Source organism: Xiphias gladius, chromosome 3, assembly GCF_016859285.1.
Source record: "Xiphias gladius isolate SHS-SW01 ecotype Sanya breed wild chromosome 3, ASM1685928v1, whole genome shotgun sequence".
NCBI classification, from domain to species: Eukaryota; Metazoa; Chordata; class Actinopteri; order Istiophoriformes; family Xiphiidae; genus Xiphias; species Xiphias gladius.
In genome coordinates, this window is record NC_053402.1 from 12,442,535 (window position 1) to 12,465,055 (window position 22,521).

The following is a 22,521-nucleotide window of genomic DNA, read 5'->3' on the forward strand; positions in this document are numbered from 1 at the left end:
TTATACCTGCGATTAAATGATATGGGGATCTAGTGTAGTATTAAATGATCTTAAGTATGCATACAGTCGGAGGATATGAGCTGATTCAAACAGTCCCTTTTGTTCATTTTAAGTTCCTCTGCAGACTGGGGTTATAAATGTGTTAATGGGGGGGGGGCAGTATACAGTAGTTTTAAAGGAAAATGCTCAGCATTACACAAAACTGAATTAAGAAAAATCAAAGAAAGGGAATATTTACAACTTTAATCTTTATTTCTTTAAAATAAGATAAAGGGAAATTTGTTATTATCAATAATACAAGTAAAAAAAAAAAGAATCAGAACACAGAAGAATATACAAGACAGAGCATGACAGTGACAGCTTAGGGAATTATATATGGTTCAAACAGACAAAGATCCTTGGTATATTATGGAAAATAGAAGAAAAAGTGGGCTGGTCAGTGGAAAAATAGACCCCTAACCCCAGATAAACAAGGGAAAAAGACTGAAAAATGTCTACTGCAAATGTAGTTAACTTGGCACCAACAAACCTGCTCTCTTTCCAGTTTCAGCCAACATGTGAGCAAACATTCTCCAATAAATAAGGCACTATGACGGGCCCAAAAGCAGGAAAATTGTGTGTGTGTGTGTGTGTGTGTTTGTGTGAATAATCTGAATAAGTGGACCACAACTGATGGCAGATGTTCACATTTTATCTCGTGCATAAATACTTATTCATCTTAAATCACTCTTAAGATATTTCTATTAATAAACAATGTCATTTATTACTTGGAATTTAACATGACACAAACATAAACAGGTAAAGCAAAACACAACTTGTGACAAAAAAGATAAACTCAAACATATGATGTGCTATTTCATAACCTTTTTTGTTTAACTATTGGCCGAGAGCTGAATGACTGTATGTGTGTCATATGTTGGCAAAGTGCTGCCCAGCCCCATTCCAACATGCTTTGTCAATGTCAGAAGATGTAGCGATCAAGTGCAATAATGAATATCATAACTTCCCACACACGTTGATACAGCTGTTTGCATAAAGACAGAAAACTGTGCTTCTGTTACGGCATGAATTCTTATAAACACTGCTAAAAAATATGAAACTTGAAAAAAGTAAAAGTGGTCAAGATTAACATGTTACCGGTTAAGGCGACTCTGACTGAAACATATTTTGTGTCAGTCCGCTCTGTTTGGCACCACAAGTAAAAACCACCAAGGTTAATGTTAAGATCTGGAAGCAGGTAAAATCAAGCTGCAGCACATTACGAAGATTCAAACTTCTCTTCACTCTCTTTGTCAGCAATAGTGAGAGGATAGTGTTTGTTAACGAGGCAAAAAACTGACATGAACTGTCCATTAAGCCGCCGAAACATATTGAAAATAAAGTCCCTCTGGCAGGCTTTTAAGTTTCTATCCCACCTGTGAGATGGGGGCTGGAGTGGTGGGAAGGCTGTCAATGAAGATTAGAGTCTCATAGCAAATGAATTACTCCCAATTGAGGTCAACTGCGGCGGTGCAGGTGGCGTCTACATCTCGTGGGCAGCAAGATGATGTTCTGGGATACCATTAGCATGAGCCACCACTGTGTTATTCTCATTGAGGCGCCTCACACGGTACATTTCATAGTGGATGCTGCTGGTGATGTCCTTAATGTTCTGCATATGGGTCCTGAAAGAAACACACATATAAAGGCACATAAGAAACCACTAGAAGAATTGGGCAAACCTTCACACTTGACAATAATAAATATTTAAAATCACCCTCCACTCAAAAATTTGTTTCCTTATTGTTACTTCACTTGGATGTTGGAGCTTCACTGTGCAAAATGATTTATGGGCAGAGTTTGACGCAAGAAGACTGTTTTCACATTTGTCTGCTGAAGGAGGAAACCTAAAATCAAGTTTAGGACGCGTATGAGCAGCAGGGTTGTGTGACAACTAGTTTGGAAGCCAGTTGTTGCAGCTTACAGTGATATGGAAAGTTGGACACTTGCAGTGCACATACACAGAGAATTAACTTTACGGTGAACAGGGAAATGTCTTGTGTCCAGCAGTCCAATTTTGGGAAGAAAAAAAAAAATTGCGGAAATAACCATACAATTATTATTCAGAGCAAAGTATTTCATGTGTCATAAAACATGTCTATTGGGGGTCTTTAATACAAAACACTGAAACAATGACACAAGGCTGCATTTAAAGCAGACATATTGATATGCAGACAAAATTCACCCACCTGATGAGGAGATCTCTTAAATAGGCAAACTCACAGTGGGCTATGTTCTCAACTAAACAGACAAACAGAGAGAAAAGTTAGGAGTTATTAGAAAACAATTAAATGTGAGTTTATACAGGCAACAGTAGGTCCAACTGGCTGGTTGCTGTTGTTTCCTGAACAGTCCACTAGGTGGAGTTATTGATCCTGACAGACAGAGATGCTGTGTATCATGTCAACACTCTGATGCCCTCGCCTACTGCATTTCTCCGTTGCCAACTTCATCTACTTTGTCATTCTGAAGAGATAAGACTTACAACTCAAAAAAACTTCTGCCAGACACCTGTTTGTGTGTGTCTGCACAGCGCACTCTGCAATGAAACTTTCTTTATGAGACACTTGATAGAGGGGTGGTGCCGCCTGTCTGGCATGGATAACGTAATCAAATATTGAAAGACGAATCCTGCAGTAAAAATGGATGATAACAAAGCACAACACCGTGCTGGTACACCACTGGCCAACTGATAAACTGAGTAAGTACAACTCTTAAAAACAAAGCCAAACAAAAAAGAACAAAACACACAAACAACTTTTGTTTCCCCTCCACAACATATTTTATTTCTTATGTGAGAACCCACCGTGTACCTCTTTGTGATACAAAAGGGGCTGCACAGGGGAACCAAATAAACAAATCAGGCCCCCCCTCAGACATACTGTGTCTGCTGGAGGCCTGAACCAGCTGCATGGCACACGACACCAGTTGGAACACTGAATGAAGCGTTGTTTTAGTGACTGACTGACTCAGTGAGGTCTTTATCTTTTGTCTTCTCAACAAGACCACTACCAGCTTAGTTATTTGCATAGCGACAGATTCGGTCCTCAAAGTGTCTCTCGAAACAAAGTTAAATAGAAGAACAAACCAGGGGACACAGGGACTGAAATGGGAGGAGAGAAGGGGGGGAGAGCTGTACCTTCAATGGTTCCCCACTTGGTCTTCCTCCCCAGCAGCCTCCTGCCATTGACCTGGTACTCCTGGTCACTGCCCACCACAGCAAATGGGATCATCTCCTGTTCCAAGGTTAAAGGTCAACAGACAATGGAATCAGATATTGTTCAAGTTAAGTGTATATAAAAATGGCACTGAATGGATTTAGGATGACGGTGCTCTGTAGACAGGCATGCCTGAGCATAAATAAGGATGATTGAGTCACAATTCCTGCCATAGAGGTTATTTTATCTGTTAAGGTCAGTCCTTGGAAATGATCTACTCACCCTGATCTTCTCGTTGATCATTCTGTCCTCTGCATCTTCGTCAAATTCCTTTTGAGGGTACACGTCAATCCCATTGGCTCGCAGCTCTTCCCTGATCTGATGAGAGCATGTTCAAACACAGACAAAAAACACACATAAAGGATACAAAGTAAGGCCTTTAACTGCAGGAGTAATCGGGCAGACATGCTTGATGTAGTCTTAAGAGAAATCAAACAAATGTATCTAAAACTGCACGATGTACGGATTAAAGTGGTATTAACACTAATCTGCCTACTAATCTACTCAAAAACCTTGGGTTTAGTCATTAATCACCGTCTGTATACAAACAAAACAGAAAACCTCACAGGACAGATGCCTATGCATAAACCTGTGCACGCACCAAATCTGCCATACAAACACAAACACAAACACACACACACACACACACACACACACACACACACACACACACACACACACACACACACTCTAAGGGAAGTTTAGCCACTACACTGCTAATGAGAGGAGGGGAAATCCTAGAAGACGATGCCAGTAAAAACATACAAATGAAAGGCTGTAGCCTTATTAACTGTGTGGAGAAAGTGCAGAAAGTAAAGGATAAGAGTGGGAAAGCAAGAGATAGATACCCTTGAGGTCTTGTTGTAATGTAGCCATGTTTTGCGACTGTCTAAACAGTAAGGGGAGAGTTTAAGAAAGAACCAAAGAAAAGTGCAGGGACTTATCCTGTCTCTGGTTACTGCACTGCAAACATGAAAAAAATGCACGAAGAGCGAGAAAAAAAAGAGGATGTTTCTGGATTATACATATGGCTTTAATGAGGGAAAGGGGGAGAAAATTGATATTAAAAGAATACAGAAATCTATTAAAAAATAAAGAAAAAAAACAAAAGGCAGACAGATATGACCTTCTTTTTGAAGAAGTCCCTCTCCTCCAGGGTGAGCGTATCCGCCTTGGCAATGACTGGGACAATGTTGACCACCTTACTGAGGCGTCTCATGAATTCTACATCAAGAGGTCGCAGACTGAGAGAAATTGGGAAAGTAGAAATTATATGCAGAAACATGAATGTGAAATTAAAGCACAGAACTCTTCCACCAGAGGGCAGATTTTCCTAACAATTCCCCCATATGGAAGAACTCCTGTAACATATTTACAGTTCTAACTGTTCCTTCCACCGTCCATGACCTAATTATACTCTAAAGTGTGTGTGAGCAGCTCCTTGACGAGACTGAAAGGACTTGTGGTCGGTTTAAGAAGCTCTGGCCTTTCCCGCAGTTTGACAAATGCATCTGCATATGGTTAGAGCAGCAGATTCTGGCCTGGCTAACAACACTTCGACAGACTGGTCATTGTCAACAAGGAGCCTTGTGCATTCATGTAAGAGCGTGCTCAAAAAGACAAAAGTGCAAAATTAATTGCACTCACCCAGATACCCACACAGACTGTTTTCTCTCTCTCATCCTTCCTGCCTCTCTCCCATTAGGCTTTTTAAGGCAAACCCCAAGCAGCTGCTGGCCAGGCCATGTGACATCTGCAGTGTTGGATCAACATAAAATGTCGCTGATGGGGCACAGAGACAGGGGGCCATTTCACACCAGCCCCCTGCCTGAGTAAAGACAGGCCATGAAACAAAAATTAATAGAGGTGCAGCACTTGAATGGTGCTCTATGATCAACTGTGAGTCTTTGTTTGTGTGCTCTGATGAGTCTGAAAATCCACAGCTGCTTTCTACATTTTCCAAAGACCTCCCGCTGCACTTGACTAGAGTTACACAAATGCAAAAACTATAAAATGCACGGTGAATCTATGTCTTGACGGACACACGAGACTGCATGCACCCTCCCCCTAATTGCTTCTGCTAGTATACCCCAACCCCCTGAGCTCCAAACAGTGTGGGGTTGAACCAGCAGAGAGTAGAGAGGGAGGGCAGTTTATAGAGTTCAATCAGAGACAGATGTGTGTGTCTGTAAGAGATCCAGGGAGAGAAAGTTGGGACATTGTGCTGCTTCAGGGCCTGGCAAGAGCAGTCCATCTTTCCAGTGTGTGTGTGTGTGTGTGTGTGTGTGTGTGTGTGTGTGTGTGTGTGTGTGTGTGAGAGAGTGAGAGAGTGAGTGAGTGAGTGAGTGAGTGAGTGTGTGGGTGGGGTGGACTGGTGTTCTGGGATATGTTGTATCTTGCTGAGCGGAAATGTGTGGAGACGTGTGTGTGTTCAATATGAGGAATAAGAGTGTGGGGAGACGTTCCACACTACTTCACATTGAAAAGGTTCAGAATAAACAAAGGATTATACACAATAATTGTTACCAACACACTGTTGGTAACAATAGAAGCTGTTGAAGTTCCAGTTGATGTAATTCTATTGTGTTGTCATATAATGCAAAGTATGTTCATGTCAACCCTCATTATTTAATGACTTGACTGATAAAGTCACCATTTTGGGAATTAAGGTTACTCGCTCTCTTGTTGAGCGTTAGAGGAAACGATTGATATCACCCACACGTCTCTTTGCTAAGCATTCATTCAACCACCAGCAGCTGGCTACCTTACCTTAGCACAAAGACTGGAAACACAGGAACAGTTAGCCTGGCTCTGTAGTTTCCTGCACGTAACACCGGTAAAATGGAAAACTGTCATTTCTACACTTTGGTGTAGAAACCTTTAACCTTTAGAGCTGTTTCTCCTTTTTACAGTATCTATGCTAGAGTGGTTCCAATCTTCTCATCTAACTCTCAGCAAGAAGGTAAAGAAGTTTATTTCCCAAAATGCTGAACTATTCCTTTAAGTGTCCGACATCTTGTGTACTTTCTCATCTAAGAGCAACAGAGGGCAGCACTGATATCCTTTTAGTGTTGTGTTGGGGGCTGACAAAGAAGGAGGAAGAATTCATAGTCAGACTGTCTTAGCTCTACATGTGTTTTTCTTTTTTCAACTTAAGTTCACTTGTTTGTGCCAAAGTGTCTATATTTAACCATATCTGTACTTGTCCTTACCAGTGACCTGTCGGGGGGATGAAGTATATGCAGCAGTGAACTCTGGAGTCTGGGATCCTTTTCTTCCTGTTGATGTTGATTTCCTCCTGCAGGTACGCCTCATACTGGTCATTAATGAACTTCATGATGGGCTGCCAGCTAGACCACAGCAGGGATAGATTGATGGAATGATAAGGGAGGAGGGGGATAGGAAGAGATGAAGAGAAAAGAGGACAGGAGGAAGCAACATTGAGGTAGGAAAGGAAGAGAAGGGGTAGATGGGTAGAAGGAGGAAGGGCACAGAGAGTGAGATAAACAGAGATAGGAGGAAGATAAGGATATAAAGAGAACAGGAAGAGGAAAAGTAAGACGGAAATGTAAGGAGAAAGGGTGGGGCATCTGGTTAGACAATTCAAATCTCACAGTTCATATAGTTAATGCAGTGATGGTAGAATTGTAACGCACCAGTTCTCATTGTTTATCTGGTCTCCAAAGCCTGGTGTGTCAATGACTGTCAGCTTCATTCTCACTCCCTTCTCCTCAATGTCTGCACACAACCAAAAACACGCACAAGGTCAGCGCCAGCACATTGCACACCATGATGCCAAAAACACCCAGTGCACTTATAAACAACTACTGAACCATGTGTTGTAGATATAAAGAACAAATAAACAAACACGAGTCTACATTTGCACTGAAATGTATCAATAAGTGATTGGTGGGGGGGGGGGGTCATTTTTGAAGGACAAAACACCTGCCAACTTTAAAACTGTTGATTTTGTAAGGTTAAGAATAAATTCCAAGATAGTTTGAGCAATAATTGCGGTCTGTAATTTAAGAAAATTAGATCTACAGAAGGGGAGGAAGAAAAGAGTGAAAGAGGTAGAAGAAATGTTTGGAGTGACTAGACAAGCACTACATAACACTTTACTATGGCTGACAGATGATACAGTCTGTGACAGGGGGAAACTGTAAACACAGAAGGGAAGAGAAGAAAAACAGTGACAGAGATGGGTATACTTTGGCTGACAGATCTACAGACCTACAGACAAACAGGAAAACACAGGAAGAAAGGACAAAGAGAAGAATCGAGGGGTTCAAGAGGGCCATACCATGACTGATAGACTTGATTTCAATTGTTTTGGGGATCTTCTCCTGGGCTGTCGCCAGCACTGATTTACGGCTGACTTTAGATTTGAACAGCGTGTTCATCAGAGTAGACTTTCCCAGGCCACTCTGTCCTGTAAGCAAAATCACATTCAGAAAGGCAGACAGTGACACACACACACACACACACACACACACACACACACACACACACACACACACACACACACACACACACACACACACACACACACACACACACACACACACACACACACAGTTTAAGATAAAAAAACAAACAAACTCTTCTACAGTTTAAAACTCTGAACGCCTCCACCCTGTTGGTTGGTGGGCTAAAATAGTGACAGGCTGCAGGTGTCTGGGACCATAACCCAAACACACCACCAAAAAAGACAGACTGGCTCTATGGTAAATCATTTTTTTATTGTGCACTGAGTGACTAGAAATATAGAAAATCTTGCTTATTGTGATGCACTTCAATACAAAACTCCTCTATTAGTAAATATTACATCGAGAACTTCACTGATTAATGGAAAGACAGACTCAAACACAGCTGCATATACATGCAGCCAGCAGCACGTTACATGCAACATGTATCTATAGAGCAAATGCTGAAAGAACAGCTGCCGAAATATGGATTGTATCTACTATAAAGCTTTAGCTGCACTGTACAGTGTCCATCCTCTCTGTAACAGCTGTATTTCCCAAAGTGTCTGGGTCCAACATTCTTTCACTGACTACCATCACAAGAGTGACAAGGTGCCAAAATCTCATGTTTGCCTACTGTGTGTAGCCATAGTAGTGCAGATTTTGCTTAAAACTGACATGACTAAATTAACAGCAAAGAAAAACTCACAAAACAGCTTCATAATATTGTTGATGAAAAAGAAATCAAAAGATCACCCAAAATGATGACAATTCCTTGAACAATAACATTTTTTTGCAAACAATCAAGTACATTCATGTGTCTCTGTAATCAGACACAGGCTGCATTTTCCCTCTTCCTTCTTTAGCATCAAATTCTGTACAATAAAAAAGGAGAGAGGGACTCTACCTGCTCTGGTGCTTTCACAGTTTTGCGATTATGCAACCACACCATTTAATTATGCAAATTAAATAAGGCACTAAAACACTCTCTTAACCATAAAGACACCAACCCACTCATCCAATTTTAAAAAGGCCCATCCCTTCCTGCACTGCTCTCTTTTTTTACGTGGTGGAATATAATTTCACCTGAAGGCAAAAACCACATGGAGACTGAGTGTGTTCAGTTTTGTTTACCATTGGCTCCCCAACTTCGCACAGTTCAGTCTCAACCCTAAGGCTACTTCTTAAGCAAGCTTTTTTATTTGAGGATGAAACCCAGACCAAATGGCGCGACATCATCCAAAGGAGACATACAGTAAAGGAGGTGGTATGGGTTTTATGGTGGCCCCTCTACTATGGAGGTGTGTGTATGTGTATGTGTGTGTGTGTGTGTGTGTGTGTAATTAGCTCCTGTTTTAAAAAGGTGTCTGATCACAATAATGAGGGCTGAATGAGAAAGAGTTTTGAGTCCTACTGTGTGTGGCCGCTTATTAAAATGCTTTAATTTGAGGCCTCAGTTGTCTGACAAAACTTAGTTAGGGAGAAAACAGTATCATACCTGAATGACAGGACATATGTTACAACAGTTGGCTGAGGTGTTTTTAAGATGAACACATATTTAGGTGTACTGGTAACAGGTGGATACTACATACAAAATGTATTTTTACACATGATGAAAAGCTAAGAGAATGAGAAAGGGAAAAAAAAAATTCTCCCCTTTTCAGTATACAGTAAAAGTTATCACATCTGCAGCCCAGTCATGTCAGATTTTGAGTACAATGCCTGAAACAGGCAGAAATGCCAATTAATAACCTACTTTAGCAAGAATCCCCACCTTTAGGTCACATTTTATTAGTCAGAACAGAGAAATTCATCCTCTCCATTTGAGCAATCCTAAATATTTAGGTGCAGCAACCATCCACAACCCAGCAACCAGGGACCAACTCTAGCCCTGAGGCCAGTGCTTTAGTCAAGGGCAACGACAGGAATGTTTCTAATACCCAACATGCATTTCGTTTGGTTTGTGTGAGGGGTGAGTACAAATACATTCGAACCCAGAACTTTCTTGCCGTGAGGCAGCTGGGCGATTTGACAAACTGAGCCTGAAACCAGGTTGTGCAGGTAATCGGAGAGCACATTTACATGCTCTTTAGTAACCTGGTCATTGTTAATACATGCGGCAGGTCAGTCATTAAATTTCTCCCTATACCCCATCCTTATTCTGAAAGTATGGCTCGCTCATTTCAACTATCTTAATGATAAAAGACTGTGCAGATTGACTTTTTTTTATTTTTTTGGTGTGTGTCAGAACAGACTGAAGGTGCAGTGAGAAGATGGACAGACAAAGCATAGCTCTTCCTTACAGTGCAAAATTATTTGAATTTACCAAGTAATTCCAAACCCAATAATTCTGACTTCTGAGGCTTCTTTTCGTTAGTTTCAGTTTTAGTCAAACTTTGAATGGTACATTTAAAATACGTGGATGTGTCTCTACGTGTCTTCTTTCATCCAGCTGCTCTGCTGTAAAAGCAATGCTTTCTCTATCTGAAGCCTTTGTCATGTACATAAGAATATGTAAAAATCCATTAGAAACCCAGTCACGGCCTAGATTTCAGCATTCTCCAGGAGAAATCTACGTGGGGAAATCAGGTTTCCCTAATTTCCGACCTCAAATATGGAATCAAGGTTTCTCGTTTACAGCTTGCTGAGGAAAGCCAAATGTATCCCGGCTGCCTAACTGCAGGTAAATGTACTGACTAACTCAAATTGAGTCTGGACAATATAACTGAAACTTGAATGTGCATTTGCTATACTTACCCACAACCATAATGTTAAGCTCAAAACCCTGCTTCATGGCCTTCCTCCTCATCTGCTCTAGAATGGCGTCAATGCCCACGTAACTGAAGTCCACCACGGGGCCACTGCCCTTCTCCCCGTACAGGCCACCCACTGCTGGGGACACCATAGCATCAGGCACCACCACCTCAGACATGGCACTGCCGCTGTAGCTGGAAATCACCTCTGGCCCTGATTTGACAGAGAAAGAGAGAGAGAAGGTTAGAGGTAAATTGCTGAGGTATAACATGAAGGGATTAAGGGTATTATGGGAATGGGGGTTGAGAGAAGTGACAGATGAATGTGTGACTAGCAATGGTGAGAATGTTAAAAACAAGTAATGTAAGTAAGACAAGGAAGTGGGCAAGAAAAGTGCATTGCTGAGTATGGTATTGGAAAACATCAACACTACAAGAAAAACTCGAAGAATCTCAGTTCCAGAGAAATCAACACTAAAACAAGGAACAACTTCCTGTAAATTGTCAGGTTGCTGAAAAACTTAATATCAACTACTTCCTGATCCATGAAAATCAAAACGTATATAACTAGAATGGCATTCAGTAGAGCACATACCTCCGCCAAGGCCAAATATTGACAAAACTGTCGAAAAATGCCCTATGTCGCAATGTTAAGGAGAGTGATAAAGAATTCCTGGATCCACCCCTTTGACCAGATCCGCACCAAAATTTAATGGGTTCTTCCCTGGCTCCATCCCTCCACCAAGTTTGGTGCAAATCGGTTCAGTACTTTTTGCATAATCCCGCTGACAAACAAACCAACAAATAGACATGGGTGAAAACATAACTTCCTTGGCAGAGGTAAATAATAATTAAAAAAAAAAAAAAAAAACCCTTGGGAAACTGCTGCTCTTCAATGCTTTGGATGTACCTGCTGGAGGACTGACACCAAAGTGGCTGATAAATGTGCGTAGTTGTTTTAGCCTGCTTTATAATACATCACCAAATAAACCTTATAAAAACTTCCCGACTTTCAAACAGAGGAGACAGCTGCTCTCATGCCAATGCAGACTCTACTCAATAGAAAACTCTGAGAAAATACACTCTGTAGTATTAAAGTACTTTGCACTTGGCAGAAGGTTATCCCTGCAGTGTGTTTTGCTAATGATTAGCTTAATGTCTTTCTGTGGAACGCCTTCGGATATGTGTCCAATCATAAACTAAATATTCGACTTTTAATATATTCACTAAGGTCTGTGCATGTAGAAAGTAGCTGCAACAATGTGTTAAGTCAGTGTAAGTGAAGAATTTAGTGTTTATGTCTATTTCTGTATGTCGAGTAGTTCAAGTATCTGATACCCCTTCACAAGGCCTCCCTTTCCCTCGCTCTCCACAGTGCAGTGTTACTGTCCTGTCAATGTGAGAGTGGAAAAGTGAAAGATAACTGAGGCTGAAACCTGAGCCACTCACCCAGCTAGCTGACACAGACACACACACACACACACACACACACACAAAATAGTTGAGTTTGTATATCACAGTGGTCGCCCTGGCCTCGTACACACTCGGCTTTTCCTCTTTTTGATCGCATAGCTGACCTGTAGGCACACACATGTACACAAGCTCATGCAAACATGAACACGCACATAAACACTCAGCCCAGACTGGCTGCCAAGAATTCAACAGCTATTGGACTGCAGCGAAGGCATAAATCTTACTCAGCAAAACTTTGCCTGGCACACAGAGCAGAAGTCCAGACAACTACCTAGTTGACTCGTATCACTGGGGGAATTAAATCAACGGGGAAATGGCACCACTGCTGGTAATAGCTCAACACACTTCAAACTGCCACTGTATTGATTAATGGAAGAAATTCAGTGAAAAATAACACTGCCATGGAAACTCAACACTAGGTCATATTCAGCATTGGCTCTCAGTTTTATAATGTACTCCATTGTGTGTGAGTGCGTGCATGTGTCATAGAGACCCACCTATGGAAGCAGCTCTCCTTGCCTCCTTCACCACTTCCCCATCCTGTTCCAGCAGTCAGTCAGCAACTTACTGCCCTCCACCTCTCCTCCGCACCTCCCACATTCCCATACCTCTGCGCCTGTCTCTCAACCTCACCCTTTCCTCTCTCCACTTACTGATTCTCTCCTGTCATCAGTTTCCCCTCTACACTCTACACATCCCTTAATTTCCCATTATTTCTCTTGTATGTATCCCCTCTTATTGTCTCTGACATAACTCCTTTATCTCCTCTCTCCTTTCTACTGCTCTCATCTGGCTTTTATCTTGAACATTACATTGGTTGTCCCTTTTCCAAAGTCCCTCCTTTAGATTAACTTTATCTCACCTCACACAACCCTTGTTCCTTTATCCTCTGCTTGCCTCTGTTCATGTCAATCCTCCTCTCTTTCTGCTTTACCAATGCGTCTGTGATGGTTACGTACTGTAAACAGAGAAGTTAGCCAAGGGCTAGCACACCTTGACAGGCAAGGCTGCAACAATGGTGCTTCACCTAAGGCAGGATACCAGCATAGCATCAAAGCAAATAGACAAAGTGAACGAGGGTGACACTGGAGATACAGTATCAGCCTTTGTTCTCAAATATCATCCAACAGAAGCTACATCAGCAAAACACTAAAATAAAAATTACCAACACCTTTCCTCTCTTGTAAAACAGGTAATCTTAAACTGAATGGTCAAAATGTCAGACATCTTTTTAGAGCCGAAACAATGACTTGATTCAGAGATGACAGAAAATGAAATTGCAACTATTTTAATCATCTATTAATCGTTAATTTCCTCTGGGAAAAATGATAAACACTTACCCTAATCAGTGACAAAATACATGAACTGTGCTCCTGAGAATTTTTTGGTCATGGCAAAGTTTAAGTGGCTCAGTGATCTGGCCCCTAATCTCTGGTTTGTATTTCAATTTTTTGAAAGCTTTATGTGTAAATAACCATTACAGTACCTGCATTTGATATGTGCTCTTGTCCTCAAATAAGTGCCTCATTTCCTTCTTTGAGAACAGGGTACTGAGAACAATGCTGCTCACATCTGTGGTATTAACAAGCTGTCTGTTTTGTTTAACAAATAGTAAACACACACTAATCTCCTAGTGTGGGTGGAAAAATACTAAAGCCACCAGAAGACAGGGTGAATGAGAAAGAGATAGAAAGAGTAGTAGATCTGTCTGTGTATCCTGCAACTTAACTAGCTGGTTTCCCAGACAGAAGCAGCAAGACTTTTCAGAGCATCATTTACCGTAATTCATGAATATACACGGCCCATTTGCCAAAGTCAAAGTAGTGTCAAACACTGTAAACCACTTGGCAAACACACAAACGAACACAAAGTTCTGGACCACTACTGTGGGAAATTCAGCTCTACCCAGCAATGGAAATAAATCACTTTCTTCACAGGTAGTAAACTGTTTCAGTCCTGTGTCATCAATTTCAGTTAAATACAAAGCCCCCAATGGAGCGATGCTAAGACTGTCAAGCTGTTAGTGAAGCGTACTGTGTCAATTCTGTTGTTCTGAGAGTGAATAAAACCAGACTGGTGAGGGACTCAGGAGTAGCCTCTTGTAAAACATCTGGATACTCTGACCGTTTATCAGAGAGGGGTATTAAGTACTGTCGGTTCGTCTATGATGCCCTACCAAACAGGTGTTTACTGACCGGTTGAAGCATGACCCTATAAATGTTAAAAGACATTTGACCTCCACATGAAAAATGTCTGGCATTGATGGCTTACCAGCTGCTGGACATTACTCTAACCCCACCAAAGACAGGCCAGTCAAAACACTGGCCTGACTAAAAAATTACAGGTCAAATAGGGATGTAACAGACCACATTCAGTAGGAACATCAGGTATTTGAATGTGTTTGGTGGATCTCTCATGCCAAATGATGTGGTTTTGTGTAAACACTTTGCCAATGGGTTAAATCAACCTCTCTTAGCTTCAAATCAGCACAATTTCTCACACATCAACATCTACCATTTATCATCGATTTAGAGTTACTATCCTTCAGCTCTACTTTTACAAGGTTTTCCCCTGTAACAGGTCCAGTTATGGGATGGCATGGATAATGTGTTTCTTTTGAGTCTGTTAGAAAGCAAAATTAATTTTAGAAATTGGAAAGCATAGAATGACTCATTGGACTTGCTATGATCCTGTTTTCAATTACAGGCACCAGAGAATATTTTTTCTGCTTCCAGCAGTATCAGATTACTTCGCTTTTCATAAATATGGCCAGCTGTCTCCTATACCACAAAACATTTTGGAGGAGAGAAAAGAGGAGAAACAAGAGCAGGGAGGAGAAAGAAGCGTTGAAGTCAATATAGTGGAGGAAAAAGAAAAAGAAAAACTTTGTGGGGAGTAGGGTCTGTGATTTATTTCACTTTTGGGCCTGGGGCATTCCTCACTAACTACACACAGGCCCCCAAACAGGGATGTAAATACAGTTGAAACCAGCTAAAAATGTCCCTGTTTGTTGCATGGTCCTTTCAAAAGGCAACGAAACTGCCAAGAATTATGAAGAACCCTGTGACTGTGTCGACTATGTTTAGTGGAGATGTGGTCAGAACCACTGAGCCATGCCTCAGCTGCCCAGGGTGTTGATCTTGACAGCGTGGCGAGCAGGTCAGAGATCATGTTCCCAGTTTAGGTTGGAAAAGAGCTGTGCTGAGGTTAGTCCCCTAATGACAAAGCAGGGGTTTGACCCTCTGTACGAAACTGACTTGAATCACATGAGAGGAATCCAGAGAAATAAAGGAATGGAAACTTGGACCGAAAGAAGTGCGTTATCTAGAAGAGTTATTCACTCACTGAATCCTTAAACAACTGGTTGTACAAATAATTTCCCTTTATTTAGACACTTTTAGGACTGTGTAATAAACTATGTGGAAAGTGCCATGTATTTTCTACTATTTTAATTAGTCGTGTTATGTAATGTAATGTTTTCTTCATTTTGCTTCATATTACACAGACTTATATGAGTACAGTACTCTGCTGGAAAGAAAATTTTGTTATTTTAAGTCTTTACAGACTATTGTTTAAAGAGAGGATGAGTCATTGGAATGAGTCATACTATTGTTTATGCCCAATATTAGGGATGGGCCAAATTTATTCTTTATTATTGTCATCATTTCAGTACTACTGAAAATTATGATACACAACAGCACCAGATTTCTCCAAAAGTGAGAATACATGAATCCTGAACTACAGAAGAGGTTTAAGTGACACTGGTAGGACTTATCACTACTATGCAGGACAATGACATGCATCAACTAAACAATGTTTTCCATATCTAAACAGACACTATTATGCAATTATATTGCCCACAATACACAAAATATAATTATAATGGCCACAGGTACACCTTCACAATCTAATGAAATCTAATACAACAGTTCAGCCATAAATTCTACCTTTCTGAAGTTCATAATGTTCAGTTTGGATTGATGCTATCAGAGACCTATTATTTCTACTATATGTTTATTATTGATGTTGTAGTTTGCAGTGGTGTTGACCTGGACAACATTATATTTAGGTGTTTCTAATTTTTCACCCATTGCATTTACAAACGAGGAGGGGAATAACTGAAACATTTCAATATAATGCAGTCCCGTACACAACTTAATAAAACCTCAATAATAAACACACAGTTGAATTAATACCTCTCTGATGCTGTTAACTTAAAGCTGAACATTGTAATTTTATAATAATGATGTCAATTTTGTGATGGATCTCTTTTTAACTTATATAGGGGTACCTAACAAAGTTGCCAAGGAGTGTACATAAATACTGGAAGGAAGCATTCAGATTATTGTGTAGTTTGCTTTTACATATCACTTATAACGTATTGAGGTTGCAAAAAGTAAATGTGAATTGTAGTTTATAGTCACAAACTTTGGGAGCTCTGAAATATGACTAGAATATCATTGTGTATTCATTGTGCAATAATAATGTAATCTTAAAGCAGGCCTTCTTTTTGTGTCAGGGCATTCAAAGTGCAATCATTTTTAAACTGAAGTATCTATGAAGGAGCATATCAAATATCCACCACCATGCACAATCCCTCCAAGTGGAGGGATGGGCCCTCTTTAAAAACATCTGCTCTTTTTGTCCTATGTTTACATTCCCAGATGGGACAAAGGAGGTTTTCAGTCAAGCCTCATCTTAACATGGTTATATTTATTTTGATCTTGACCGAGATGCTTCTGCAGAAGTGTGTAGGCTGCTGCAAAGCTCATTCACCGTGACAAAATCAAAAAGGTTTCTGAGAGACCTTTCCAATGAATCAATCTTGTTTTTTTTTGTTTTTTTTACAGTTGATTCCCATAAGAGGAAGAGATGGTACAAACACAACTGAGAAGATTGTGTAGAAACAATAAAGTGCATGTGGCCATTAAATTACTTTGAACTGGTGTTCCAAGCAGCCCTCCAGCACAGAATCAATTAGATACCCCAGACCACATGCGTTTGCGACAGACCCATGGGAGGCACGCAAGCACTCTTTTTCCCACTCTCTGAAAGTGAATCCCTTAATAAAAGGGGGAAATTAGAGTGGTGGCAATGCAAACATGGTCTGATGTGTTATTAAAATCAGAATGTTTGTGCAGCAAAGCCCAGTTCCCAGAGTCCTCATCATTCAGCTCTCTGGAGAAATGTGCCCTTTGACCCCTGCAGGGTCCAACTCACTCATCGTGTCACCTGGCATCGGACAGTGTATGTGTGCATCTGTCTGTGTGTCACATATGTGTGTGCTTTCTTCTACTCATTAATCTGTGCTGTATGTCTTGAGTACATTATAAAGAATTTTGTATGCATGTTTGTTAAGGTATGTATGATAATTACTTGTCATCTCTCCAGAGCTACAAACCAGTGTTACTTGATCTCTAACATCCTTACTACAGTCTTGGTAGTTTGAGTCTACAAGACCTAGTAGTAGTCATGTCAGTGCAAGTAGCTTCAGCAGCTTGTGTTACTCTGCAGATAGTTGAGAAATGTTTGTAAATTGCAGTAATGACAGTCAAAGCCCACAGGTTTGTCTAGACTGCCAGAGGAATGTGTTCGGTCTCCACATTGTGGTGGTGCACAAGAGAGCAGTTGTCTTTCTAGGTTCTTCAACTGCCTCCAACAACATGCAGCTGACACAAAAAAGGTCCTATAACTGCAACAAAGTACATTTTGCAAACTTTAATCCATATAAAGCAATTCCAACACAATACGACATTCCTTGCATAAGTGTGCAATTGACTCAATTATAAGCCATACAAAACCATTTTCTAGCCCAACGCAACTGCTAAACATTAACCCTTCAGAGTGTTTACACAAGAGCTAAATGAATCAGGAAGTTGCCCATTTTCTGAGGCTTTGTGCAAAGAGGCTGAATAATAATTTAGCTAGCTATTATCTGCCCTGACAAGGAGCTGTTAAAGTCATTAGCCAGGTTGTGGTAGCTAGCCAGTGTAGTTCACTATCATAACGCGCAGGTCAAAGTGTATCAGTGAAACGGTTGGCTGACAGCGAGCGTGGGTCCACAGGGCCAGGAGGCTAAGGAATCTGGCCTCTGTCCTCACACATACTTCACCTCTGGGACAGCCGGCCAGAAGATGTCAAAGGTATAAAAAGCAAGGTTTTCACATGCAGTTGTATGTTGATATGTACGTTTAGAAAAAAATAAGTAACAATCCTTTTATATGGATGAATTTCTGTATATTTAAATAAACACCGTTCCTCTAGAAATATTTCCACATCGCATAACACTCAAAGGTGAGCTGTCAATAGGACTCATGGCAGGTGTTTAGTTCTAAGTTGTAGTAAAACACATCCCAGATTTTTAAATGGTTCATGGTAAGGTGAAAAGGCCCACTTTGTCACTAAAGTAAGTGTGACATTAATAGCAGATATGCTCTTATCCAAACTTTAAAAAACAGGTTATGGTACTTTTGTGCTTGATTGACTTTAACTAAAAAGATGCATGCCGTCTCTTCAGACCAGGATGTCAACTCATTCAAAGAGGGCAGCTTTCTTTCAGGGTTGAGATGTTTAGGCTTGAGGTCTCCAAGGCCACTAACAAGATGTTTTATTGTATGTGAGAAGGTGCATAAATACACGTCCATCATTCTATCACCAACATAACCAGCAGGAGTCCCTAGGCTCTTTGAAACACTCCACAGTCTGTGTGTGTGTGAGAGAGAGGGATATATAACACACACACACACACACACACACACACACACACACACACACACACACACACACACACACACACACACACACACACTCCAGGTCTCAGGACTGTGACTGACCCAAAGCTCAAGAGTACAATTAAAAAGACCTCACTACTGACTATGATAATTTGCACTGTTACTGTTTTTTATATTTCAGTTATTATTTTCTACCATTTGCCTACATGAAATGCAGCTTGAATTTGAGTTCATTGCTAATATTGGCACTTTGCCGCACAGTTTCATAAATATTTACAACATCTGAGCTTCATACTGCAGCACATGATAGAAAATTTTATCTTTTCATACATTACTACAGTCCTTGTTGTATTTTACAAGACTTTTGACACTAAATTCCAAGACATAATTTGACACATTTTACATTACCCTCTCCAATTAGGGATTAAGTTGTACACATAAGTAAAGACTCTTGTTGTTAATACATTAGAGTATGTCCTGGTTTACATCTGATGTATACTTGACAAATGAGGGGCAGTAAAGACTCAGATTTTTTCCTGAATTACTTCGGACAAAATGAAAACAGTTTTTTAAGAACACAACTTCTTATGCCTCACAATTTACAACCCTCTTTCATAATGAACACAAAATGCATGCACACATGCACAGCCACACACTAAAAATATCAAAACAGCTATTTGAGAATGTATAGTATGTCAAGTTACAGAAATGAAACCTTATCAATTTTACATTACAGAGCTCCAGCTTCATAAAATATTTTGCATTTCAAAGTTATGATTCTGAATTCCACAACAGATGCAAAATCTTACTGCACTGACTTATTAGCTGACTCACAACATGCACATATGCACAAAGACACACAAGATACAGAAGGTAACGATGACCTTTTCAGTGTACCATCAAACACTGGTGAAAGGCCACTGTCTGTTCTCGCTTGGCATTACACAGGGGCCACAACAGTGCTCCTTTCAGCAGCTCTCTGTGTGTAAAAATGTTTGTGTGTGTGTCTGTGTGTGTGTGCGTGCATGCTTGTGAGGGAAACCAGAGGCTGCTGACTCTCTGAAAAGGTGAAGGGTGGTTGCTGCTTTCCATCAGTTTGATACTGTCAGAGAGCTATGCCTTGTATTCCCCAGGTCAACCCCAGACTACAAAGCCCGACTGATACAATGCTCAGGCTCAGTTAACCAAGAATTCACATAACCACGTTCTCACAGCTTAAACACAGACAAAAAAACTAATCAGAAAGGCAGAAATGAAAAACTTGAAAGAGAAAACTTAGGCTGGACATTGTCAGATAAAAAAAATAAAAAAAATAAATAAAAATGGAAAATACCCTTTGATTTAGGTCAAAATTTGATACCTAGTGTTTACCACTCAAAAGGAATATGGACTACTTTCAGCCAATTACCTGTAACTAAGTGGATTCCCTTACTGTACTTCCCAAAGCAGACACTAAATTCCCTTCTGCAATCTCTGAAGCCTACTAACCACGTGTGAAGCTAATTTATCACTTTGACACACACACGCACGCACGCACGCACAAACCTCTGAGTGCTCGATTAGATCTGGTAATGAATCAGTGTTAGAAACAGCAGAACATGTCCAGTATGTGGACAACATCAGGGGGAAGGAACCATGAAAAACAGAAAACACGAGCATGATGGAACATCCCTCTGTATACATATACATGTGCGTCTGGTAATTATGCACAAGCACACACACATGTAAATGGAAAACATGCAAATAACACGGAAAAACTGAATAGCTTGTCTGTGAAATTCACACCTATACATGAACTCAAAAGAAACAGGGAAACAGTCACTATGTATATGAAGCCTGACGCTGAAATACTAAAACCAACAGCAATATTTAGACAGTTATAAACAGCTGGGCTCCTGAGTCAAGTATCAAAGGCATGCAGAGATATTTATCAAGTATGTGAAATCAACAGATGATCAAATCTCGTATTCCAGGGGACAAGAGAAACATGCAAGAAAAAAAGACGACAATGAAGGAAAAAAGAATTTACTCCCTATACTTACAACTGCTTTACAACATCACACACAAACACAGCCCCACACACACTCTCTCCCAGTATGCAAAACACTCACCGTGTGTGTAGTGTGTGTATGTATGTATGTATGAGTCGTCCCCTGCCGAAGTGCAGTGCTCCAGTGAGAGGCCAAACTCTGCTGTGGCTCTGGAATCTCCCTGCCTGCCCCTCCTACCCATGCCTGTCATGTGACTCAGCATGCAAAGCAACAAGACACACCCACTTCATTCAAATCCGCCCCCCACACACACACCCCCACCCCCCAACCACCCACAACTTCCAACCTCTATGCACAATAAAATAAACTTTAGCAGAGATCGTGTGGGACTGAGGAAAAGAGTGCACATGTATTTGTTAGAAACACAGTTCAAACATTGTGTAAGAGGGAAAAAATGCTTAAGGAGAAGCTGGGTGATTATCAGTTATTGAGAAAAAAGTGCAGAGTGTGTGTGCATGAATCTACACTGAGGCTGACTGCAGCCTTTGGGCCAGCTGAATGTCCCTCTCCTAGACTCCCAGGATTATTTACAACCCTAATTACCTGGCCTGACCCTCTCATCTCCTCTCCAGGCTCTGCATTCATCACATCCCACTCATTCCTCTCACACAGACCTGAAACTATCGCATTCAAACTACTGGGATTCCCTTTGACATTACATATGTTGGTGCTCTGTTACGATCTTGAGAACTTAAAGCAAAGTTAAACTAAACACTTTGGACTATGAGTCAGGAATGCACAATTTTGGGAAATACTTGGCGTATTATTCAATATCTCAATTTCAAAATCAAAGTTACATTTTTAGAAGGAAATGTTTCATGTTTCAGGAATTCTTTTGTACTCTGGAATGAGCACAATGAGAAAAAGCTGAAAAAACATTTCTGGCACAGTGTAAAAATTCCTTTTATTATCATCACTATAAAGCTATGATCAATTACAGAGACAATCAATATTTGAGGATGCAGTCATTTGTAATCCTTTAAAAACAAAGCAGTAAATAAAGTCACCGGGTTTTCCAACATTAATATATAATGTTTTAGAGGGGAAACCAAAGATTAGAACAACAGTTATGCAGCCTTCACTTATTTTTTAAGACCTGAGCGCAAACCAATTACTTTGGCTGATTACTATTCTTATGGATATGTATATTTGTGCAATTAAAGAGGAGAGGAAACAGCTGTCCTTAGCCTCACAGGAAGGGTAATTATACACCAGTGCAGGGCTTGAGTGTTACAGGAGCGCACACGCACACACACACACACACACACACACACACACACACACACACACACACACACACACACACACACACACACAGGGAAGCACCTGCATTCCTTGGGTCACGTTCCTGGATTTGTTTCATCTCATTACACAGATTTAGCTGCCAAGATAAACTCATCTCCCAGTACACGCTGGCACCTCAGTGTTGAATACCAGCTACACCCAGTGCAGAACTGATAGCATGTTGATCTAATCAATTTGAAGCATTGACCATACGTGTGATCATAACCAGGTCTTACCATATATGGAGTAACCGTCATCGTAATTAGATTTACAATGTCAGAAATGTGTCATTTTCCCCAAACTAAGGGCCCCTCTCCTACAAGCTTTCGTTCTAAGCCTTCGCTTTTCATTAAACTCTGAAATTCTACATCATCGCCCCTATAAAATCATTTACTTTAAACTGAATATACACATTCAGGTTTAGACTGATATTAAGATATAGATAAATCTGACAGGAGTTACTATTGGGTTAAAAAGCTATTAGAGGAAGTTTTTTGGTCTCTGCT

At 40.6% G+C, this 22,521-nt stretch overlaps 1 protein-coding gene across 5 annotated transcripts in view; it reads right to left on the reverse strand.

Moving 5' to 3' along the window:
* Positions 1 to 737: 737 nt before the first annotated feature.
* The window catches only part of LOC120805366 (septin-9-like), a 61,845-nt gene continuing 40,061 nt past the window's right edge, over positions 738 to 22,521 (reverse strand). For 4 of the 5 annotated variants that reach the window (XM_040155573.1, XM_040155557.1, XM_040155565.1 and 1 more), the window contains exons 3-11: positions 10,481 to 10,690; positions 7,561 to 7,689; positions 6,914 to 6,995; positions 6,470 to 6,607; positions 4,384 to 4,501; positions 3,480 to 3,575; positions 3,179 to 3,275; positions 2,229 to 2,280; positions 738 to 1,664 (exon numbers count right to left, since the gene is read on the reverse strand). In XM_040155573.1, the coding sequence (XP_040011507.1) occupies positions 1,523 to 1,664; positions 2,229 to 2,280; positions 3,179 to 3,275; positions 3,480 to 3,575; positions 4,384 to 4,501; positions 6,470 to 6,607; positions 6,914 to 6,995; positions 7,561 to 7,689; positions 10,481 to 10,690 (1,064 nt within the window). In that variant the 3' untranslated portion in view covers positions 738 to 1,522. Of the gene's footprint in view, positions 1,665 to 2,228; positions 2,281 to 3,178; positions 3,276 to 3,479; positions 3,576 to 4,383; positions 4,502 to 6,469; positions 6,608 to 6,913; positions 6,996 to 7,560; positions 7,690 to 10,480; positions 10,691 to 20,791; positions 20,868 to 22,521 lie in introns of those variants that run through there. The other variant, XM_040155592.1, reaches the window with a different exon arrangement.